Below are 9,228 nucleotides of genomic sequence, written 5' to 3' on the forward strand. Positions count from 1 at the left end.
CAAGCCTTGTAAAGTTTGACCAACTTTATAGAAATAAGTGTCAACATTCACAATATGAAATCAATACCACTAGATGTGTCATGACTTAAAGTTTCATATTATATAACTTTAGCATGGCAGATGTTGATATTTTTTCATATAAATACGGTCAAACTTTATGAAGTTTGACTTCAGAGAATTCTAATATGCAGTCCAAAGCTAGATTCGGGTATGCAAATTAGCAAAACATGCATCTTCTGGAGAATTGCATCCCAGGACAGGGTTTTCGTCGGGGAATTGGGGGTGGACATACTCCAGGAGTCTCAAGGACTTCTAATTCGAGCGCGAACGAATTTAAGATGCTAGGATTGATAGAAACTGGGGATTTTTTGTTTGTTTGTTTATAACGCACCGGTGCTACATTTCGCCTCGCCTGTAAACTGGACTCATAGTAACAACTCCATATATCCTTGGATTGTATCTGCTATATGTCAGCGGTGTGGCACCAGTGCCATACAATCATTTCCCTTCGATTTGGTCGTGAATGCAATTATGGACAATAATAACACACTGGTCGTAGTTCCTCGCAAACTCAAGACTAGGATATGCATAATGTGGAGGAGAAATCTTTGTGGAATTTTCAAAAAAGAAAAGGGGGAAAATTTTCGTGGCTATGGATTATAGGTTTGGATTTCCTGGTGATGTTTTAGTTTCTCTATCGATAGTTGCGGTACATCATTGACTTACCAAATGGTTTCTATACTTTGTTGAAGATTTGGATATGTAAATAAGCAAAACATGCGTCTGCCGGAGAAATGTATGTGTTGGAACATGGGGGGTTACACATTCCCAAAAGCTTTTTATTCAAGTAGAAATGAATTTACGAAGCTAAGATTGGTAAAAGAACTGGGAAATAGTTTTATGGCACTGGCGCTACATTGCACCTTGCCTAGAAATTTGACTCAAAGCAATAACTCCATTGCACGTTGAAGGATTGCATCTGTCACATTCAGTGTTCCGCTGGTGTCTTATTATTTTCCTTAGATCTGGTTTGTGAAAACGCAGTTATATAAACATTAGTACAGTGATTTATAGCTAACAACTTTCCATATATTATAGCATTTGCCCTATTTGGAATAACCAACTTATTCAGTAGGCACAAAAACTGTCAAACTCTGTCTTTACATTTTCCCCCCATCTGGCATCAAATGCTTGAAAAATGATGGTACCAGCAAAAGGACTGATCATGAGATCAGTCTTTCCCTGCTTTGATTTGCATATTGTACAGTCTCGAGTAAACACCATTGCTTGCTGAGACTAATGTTGCGTGGCTACCCGTCTCTACCACCTCACCTTTGTCCATCACGACAATTACATCTGCGTTTGTGACTGTGGACAGCCTGTGGGCAATCGTGATACTTGTGATCTTGCTTGAGAGCTCACCCTTGTTTTTCCACCCTTTTGCACTGAGGGTGTTCATTACCACCCTCTCAGATTCACCATCTAGAGCACTTGTCGCCTCATCTAGTAGCAGTATGACGGGCTTCTTCAGTATAGTTCTTGCCACAGCTATCCTCTGCTTTTGACCTCCGGAAAGTTGGCTTCCTTTGTCCCCGACCACAGTATCATACCCTTTTGACAGGCTGCTTATGAAGTCATGGATGTTTGCCTCCATTGCGGCCTCCACTATTTCTGTTTCTGATGCGCCTTCATTTCCATAGCTGATATTCTGTCTTATAGACAGGTTGAACAAGATTGGCTCTTGCTGCACCAGTCCTATCTGCTTTCTCAGGCTCTTGAGGTTGTAGCCTCTGATGTCCTTACCGTCTATAAGTACCCGGCCGCTGCAAGGATTGTAGAATCTTAGCAGCAGAGCCAACACTGTGGATTTTCCCGAACCACTTGGCCCAACCAATGCGACCCTTTGGCCTGATTCGATAGCTAGACTGAATCCATCTAGTATGATCACTTCTGGTCTCGAGGGATAGCTGAAACTAACATCTTCGAACTCAACATTACCTACAATTCTGTCCTCACAGTTCAATTTTGGTTCATCCGGCACAATCTGTGTTTCTCTGTCAAGAATGTCTAGTGCAGGATCCAATATCGCAATGGCGGACATGACCATAGGGATCAAGGACCATAGCTCTGTGATGGAAGGTATTGTCATTGCAAATGCTTGGTATGATCGTACACAGTTTTCAAATGTTGCTAGTTTCCTGTCAAGTAGCACAATGGTATAACTCAATGCAATAGCATGTGTCATATGCCACAAGCAGAGGGAAATCCCCTGTACCACACCATACTTGATACTCTCAATCCTGCTTATCCGCATCGGTTCTTGCAATGCCAAATCTGCTTTCCTGAGTATTTCTTCTTCCTGAACAAAAGAGGCCACAGTGCGGATGTTGCTAACAGCCTCTGAAGTGAGTGAGATGAGCTTCCGGTGAGACTTAGAGTTGTCAGTGGCAAAACCTTTTGCTGACCTGACCTGTACAAGGCCAGCGATGAAGTGACATGGCATCATAGCCCATGCAACTAGACCCATCCTCTGTGGAAAATTGTAGGATGGCTGAATATTGTTTATGTGTTGTTCTATGTTGTATTGATCTGACCCTCATAGGGGTATATATAGAGTACATCATGAGGGATAGAGACTTGGAGTACAAGACAAGTTACATGTGGTTTAAACCAATCCTATCTCTAACTCCTAATCTCTAACTTAAACATAATTATACTTCTAACATTCCCCCTCAGTCGTAGTGGGAGTGAAGCGGACGATGACGACTGAATTTGAACTCTTGTGCTTTCGTCGTCTTCTCCGCCGCACCATCATCAACTGCGTCTCTGATGGGTCGGCACCTAGGGCGGTGACTGCGTCCCCTTCTGGTGCCTTCCTGCCTTCTCCTCTATTCCCTCCCGCAGTCACAGCGGGAGTGTTGTGGACGCAAGTGACGAGGCGGACACTGTTGACTGGAGTTGTTGCCGATGAGTTGTTGTAGACGTAGCCTTTAATGTCGAGGTAGCCGATCATGGTGATGTAGCCGTGGTCGAGGTAGTCGTGGTCGATGGTGTGGTCGTCGTGGATGATGAAGCCGCACAAAGCCGGAGGCGCAAAAAAAAGCGCTATGACGGAGCTGCAGACGTGGACGATGCACCTTGCTGATGTCAGAGGGTGCCGTCGGCGATGAGTCCACCGATTTTGCCAAGACCGGAGGAAGCCCATCGAGCACACATCGGTTTTGCCAGAACCGTGTGGCCGTGTAGGGTCGTCACTGTAGTGACGCCGTGTCGATGCCGTCGTGTAGTTATGGATGACGCGGTCGATGCCGTCGTCGTGACGCGGTCATTGCCATCGTCGAGGTCGCGTCTTGCAGACAAGTCTGTCAGAGGACGCTAGGTGCCCATCTTGTGGACGAGGCGGCGGCGGTGTGTTGATGAAGATGTTGGTGAGGACGACGTTGATGAAGACCTTGACGATGAAGTGTCGGCGATAACATTGCAGCGGCATGTCGACGATGATGCGTCGCTGGAAGGCGTCCCTCCGCGTGACGAAGTGTCGATGTCGCGCCATGCTGAAGAAGTATGTTCGCTCATAGCCCGGCGTAGTCGTACAGGTTGATGTCGTTCGGCTCGGGGTCAATGCAGATGAAGATCGGTTACGTAGATGCATGTCGTTGGTCTGGTTGATGCAGATGTAGATCCATAGCCCGGCGATGCAGAAAAGTGCTGATGTAGGTGCCTGTGACCCGTTGTTGAAGGCGAGGCGTCGAGTAGCTGAAGCCGAGTCGATGGATGCGCATGGACAGGAGGTGTGCGGTTGCACGTTCCGCCCTCCAGGTCTCGATGCGCTCGCATGAGTCACACATCAGATGCATGCTCGTGGAGTCGACGCAGTTGGCGCCGGTGCATACCGGCCGGCTAGATCAGTGTAAATTGCTTTGCTCGGCGTAGATCGGTCGGTGCAGTTTGCCCGGTGCTTCATGTTGAAACTGGGGCATACTGCCGGTACAGGAGAACTCGATGCAGACCTTATTGAAGCCTCATCTAAGTGCATGGACGTACCTGGGTCTGCTGGTTGCTTCGTGTTTCGCCGGATGGATGCTGATGGAGCCCGGAGTTGTGGTTGGTTCGTGGGTATCAGCCGGGCAGAGATCGGGATGGATCCGGCCAGCGCTCATATGACTCCATGCAGGCGACGCGTGGGATCTGCTCCTGCCGAGAGATCTCGTGCGTGGTAGTATCACCCTCCCGTGATCAGGAGGTACGCGTCTTTGTTGGAGAAGATGGCTATGGCTGATCGGAGCGGCGCCGGCCGGCTGTGTGTCGATGTAGATCCGCTCGAGGCGCACGACGATGGATCTCGCACTGATTATCACCGGATTTGCAGATCGCTGGATTTATTTGGTGGCTAAGAAAAAATCAATCTACTATGAAAATTTGGAAATTGATCTAATCTAAGGAATTGATCTAAACTATGAGCCGATCTTGATTGATCGGGTGCCGCGCCCCCGGGAAGAGGAGATTAATCTCCCGGGGGCGGCATGCCGCGGAAGTCGTGGAAGGACCAAGGATCGAGCGACGTTGGTCTAATGGCTCTTATACCATGTGGAAAATTGTAGGATGGCTGAATATTGTTTATGTGTTGTTCTATGTTGTATTGATCTGACCCTCATAGGGGTATATATAGAGTACATCATGAGGGATAGAGACTTGGAGTACAAGACAAGTTACATGTGGTTTAAACCAATCCTATCTCTAACTCCTAATCTCTAACTTAAACATAATTATACTTCTAACATCCTCCAGTTCACTGCTGTGCTTAACGCTGTTGCTATAATAATTGAAGAGATGCATTGAACCATGACAGCCATTCGATCAGATATAATCGTTTTTACCATGGAGGTGTCACTGACAACACGTGAGGTCAGGAAGCCAACACTGTTTTTTGGTTCCTCGAACCAACCTATTTCACTTCGAAGAACAACTGCATTTATTAAAGAGAATTATTGTAACATTGAAAACAAGAACACAGTATATACTTTATTAAGTGCAACTCATGACTTTGCGAGATACCTGAAAACAGGCCCTCCCTTAGGTTATTCATTGCCCTTTCGCCGACCAGGCCGTAGATATAGTGCTGGAAGATGTTACTGAAAAATGTTAACGTCCCTATTAGGAACAAAATAATCGAGTACTTGCTGACTTTTTTATTTGCATCTGCATCGAAGTATGCTATGCCAACTGTCATGATATAGAAAGCAAATAGAGGCCTTGAGATCCCAGAGATTGCTGCTGCTGTGGAGCCCACCAGAACCTTTCCTGGCACCAGTTTAAAAGTTCCGAGGAATATCCTGTTGAAAGCAGACGTTCTCTTTCTGATACTTTGCTTCGATTGCTTTGAGGTCGGTTCTGGTTTCTTCTCTTGTTCATATGCAGCAAAAGATTGTTCTTTATACGTTGCACTGTCTTGTTCTTCTTCGACCTGATCAGTAAATCTATTTTAACAAAATAAACGAGTGAGTAAACTATACTCTTATTCATCATTGGTTTAGTTGCAGAAAAAACATATTTTCAACTTTACACTGATGCATCTTCTGGCATGTATGGCATCGAATAGTTTTCGTTCATAATTCCACATATACAATGCGATTATGGATTCCATAAATAAACATTATACAGTGTGAGAAGAAGTGTGCAATTGATTGCATTTACCTGTCTTCACTCTTGCTGGATTTCTTTTCTAGACTTTGCATACTGCATACACTCGAGTAGAATGTACTTCTCTCCAACAATTCTTCATGTGTTCCGTGTTGAGCTACTCTCCCATTCTCCACAATAACAATCTTGTCTGCATTTATTATTGTTGACATTCTGTGGGCAATAAAGATAACAGTCCTCCCTTTCATAGCTCTGTCAAGAGCATCCTGAACTAGCTTCTCTGATTCTGAATCAAGTGCACTTGTGGCTTCATCAAGAAGAAGAATGGGGGGATCTTTTAGTATAGCCCTTGCAATAGCTATTCTCTGTTTCTGACCTCCTGATAGTTGCACACCTCTTTCTCCTACCTTAAGTGGTTCGCAATAAAGCATATGAGTGATGCCTACTATTAGATAGACTTGGTACGTAACTAAATTCTGTACAACTAGCTATGTTTGGTGCAACAAATTGGTGTTGTCCTAAGTAATTTGGTGGTGCATACGTACATGCTCTGTCTCACTATGCACCATGTGACAAAGGAAACACTAAACCTAAGAATTTTTTAATACAAGATAACCTTAGATAACATACTACAACCAATCAGAAATTCCTGAAACAATTTAATAGGGGTACAGAGTGAAAACATTGCAACAACTACACTCTTGATTCCCTCAATGGACGGATATATTAAAACAGAGCTTGCCGAGGCCAGCCACGAATAGTCAAACGGAGGGAGTAACGCATTGCATGAACTCCTTTCCAAAAAACAATGCATGAACTAAAACAATATACCAGTGCCGAACTCAAAAGTATAGACCACATTTCTTAAGGCTATTTAGATCTATCTGTTAATAACTTGAAATTATTTGATTCACAACCATACAAAATAGAGAAATTTGTGAGGTTGTCACTAGTCTTTTACAAACATAAAGTCTTACCTCAGTCGAGTATTGATCTGGAAGTTTGGATATGAAAGAGTGCACATTAGCTGTTTTTGCTGCTTCAATTATCTCTTCATCAGTTGCATCCAGTTTTCCAATTCTCAAGTTATCCATGATAGTACCAGAAAATAGTGCTGGTTCTTGAGAGACTGAGCCTATATTTCTCCTCAGGGACTTCAGGTCAAGTTCCTTAATGTTTTGACCGTCAACAGTAATGTCACCTGTGTTGTTACACGCAAAAAAAATCTGAAAGTTACACTATGAATCATATGATTTTTGTTTCTATGGAAAACTGTATTCTATTTGAAATGCAAACATTTCATCACTGTGTATGTAATCTAAAAGCACTCGTGAACATAATCGAACACAACAACTGAAGAATATAGACCTCAGGAAATATTTATGCAGGGATAGCGTTCTCTTCTAGAAGCCTACCTGATATAGGATCATAGAATCTTTGAACCATTGAAATCACAGTGCTCTTCCCACATCCACTGCTCCCCACAAGAGCCACCACTTTGCCTGCTGGTATAACTAGTGTGAAACCTTGAAGAATTAGCTTGTCTTTACGGGACGGATATGTGAAATCCACCTCTCTTATTTCAATATGTCCAGTGACCTTTTCTAAGATTCTTCCGTTTGATTCATAATTTATCGCTGGTTTTCTTTTGATAACCTTAAATACTTCTTTACCAGCAGCTTTTGCTTGGCTGAAGGTCTGAAGATCCGGCGCGGCGTTTGAGAGATATCTGAAATTGCAGATAAAAATATCAGCTGGAGCGACATCACATGGTATATGCTAGATCGCTGGAAATATAATACTCAGTATTACATCGCAGCGGAGAGGATATTAATGACTGCAGCAATTGTTTCACCCCCTTTTGCAGATCTTCTAGTTACTGCCAATGCTCCAATATAGATGGTCAATGAGTATGAACAGAAGGTTGCAATCTGTAACATTCCCAAACCTAGTCCTTTTGTAATTGCCTCTTTCTTGCCTAGCTTGTATTGCTTGTCCATGCATTCGATGAAGGATTTCATTGCCGAGTTTTCTCCAACAAATGAGAAGACGGTCTTGATATGTGAAATAGTCTGTGCACACATTGTATTGGTATGCTAAAAAAATTAGTATGGCACTAACAAATTTAATATGGCAGAGGCTTAATTCTAACAAGGTATTCATTTACGTAGTACCTGTTCTACAACTGAGGTTACTTCAGAGACCAAAGCTATCCTTGTCGCCGACATGCCAACCATCATTTTCGCATATGTTGCTCCAACCATGAGGAGCATCGGAACTACCAAGAATGCCATCATACCCACCTCCCAGCAACACACAAAGGCAATAATGACAGCAACTAAGAATGTGGAGAAGTTGGACATAAAGTGACCCATCTGAGGGGGAAAAAGTAAGGCATGATTGCGGTTTGTTATCATAAAAAGACATATTAGTGCTTCACTTGCTGAAACATGCAATACCTTCTCTCCAATTGCCTCTTTTATGATACTCATGTGGTTGGTTGCTCCAGCCATGATAGTCGCGGTGGTTAAGTCAGTGTCAAAAGCTCCGATATCTTGACTGAGCACTGATGTCAGATATGCCATCTGCATGCGTGTCATTTGTCTTTGACTTGTATACATCCAGCATGCGATTTCTGCGGCAGGATCATTGTGACAAGGTAAGACTGTTTATTGGAATAACTCTAATGCTATTCATATTGCTAGTGCTCCCATCATGCGGTATTCTCTTGTTACTGTACATGAGGACAAGTAACCAAATGAGGACTGGTATTATTATGAAATCTGTCACCATCATAGCATATCTTCAGGTGTCTACTAGATGATGTTTGGTTAAGGAATTCGACAGAAAGATAAAATTCTAGCCACCTTGAACCATTCTCTTTGTAACTTCACTGATATATCAATGAGCCCCCGATCCACACTTTTCCACAAGCTCAACCCAAATTCACTTGGTACACCAGCCTTTAGTTTCTGTGAACTTACTCGAACTCTGGTTTACATGCAACTCGCGAAGAATGTCAGGCAGAAGGTAGTTGAAGTTACTTTAGGTTATATCTAATTTGATTGACCATGATTGTATGCAGCTTTTTTTACGAACAGTTGTTAGAAGTTTTTTCTGCTGAATGTATGCCGTCAGGTTTTACTAGTGCTGTTGTTCTCATTTTCTCCAGCCTGAATACTTGAAATATTCTATTGTTCTTCACATCGCTCGTGCTTTTTAAATACTACTTTAGTTCACTGTGATTTTCAAATTTTCATAGATTTCTATAGACCTGCACCATGCTCCATTTCAGGGCATAAGAACTAATAACTTGCATCTTTTGTTTTACATTCTTAAAAGAAAAAAGTCCATTTTACTACCCTGAATAAAGTGGGTGGTTCACTTTACCCCCTGATCTATTTTTCCGCTTCTTTTACCCCCCAAACAAACCCAAACCGGACACAACACCCCCCGGCTGGTTTTTCTCCACCTGCTGCTGATGTGGCACTAGTCAACGGCAGTTTTGACCTGGGTGGGGCCCCCTTGTCAGGTTTTTTTTCTCTCTCTCTCTAATTGAGGCTGGGCCGGCGGCCACTCAGCCCGCAC

At 43.4% G+C, this 9,228-nt stretch overlaps 1 protein-coding gene across 1 annotated transcript in view; it reads right to left on the bottom strand.

Annotated features, from left to right (window-relative positions):
- Nucleotides 1–1,231: 1,231 nt before the first annotated feature.
- The window catches only part of LOC119328177 (ABC transporter B family member 14-like), a 9,782-nt gene continuing 1,785 nt past the window's right edge, over nt 1,232–9,228 (bottom strand). Inside the window, exons 3-11 of the mRNA XM_037601201.1 lie at nt 8,100–8,275; nt 7,815–8,015; nt 7,453–7,712; nt 7,056–7,369; nt 6,618–6,841; nt 5,695–6,047; nt 5,056–5,477; nt 4,780–4,966; nt 1,232–2,528 (exon numbers count right to left, since the gene is read on the bottom strand). Of these exons, the coding sequence (XP_037457098.1) occupies nt 1,232–2,528; nt 4,780–4,966; nt 5,056–5,477; nt 5,695–6,047; nt 6,618–6,841; nt 7,056–7,369; nt 7,453–7,712; nt 7,815–8,015; nt 8,100–8,275 (3,434 nt within the window). The remainder of the gene's footprint in view (nt 2,529–4,779; nt 4,967–5,055; nt 5,478–5,694; nt 6,048–6,617; nt 6,842–7,055; nt 7,370–7,452; nt 7,713–7,814; nt 8,016–8,099; nt 8,276–9,228) is intronic.

Source organism: Triticum dicoccoides, chromosome 7A (genome assembly GCF_002162155.2).
Source record: "Triticum dicoccoides isolate Atlit2015 ecotype Zavitan chromosome 7A, WEW_v2.0, whole genome shotgun sequence".
Taxonomy (NCBI): Eukaryota; Viridiplantae; Streptophyta; class Magnoliopsida; order Poales; family Poaceae; genus Triticum; species Triticum dicoccoides.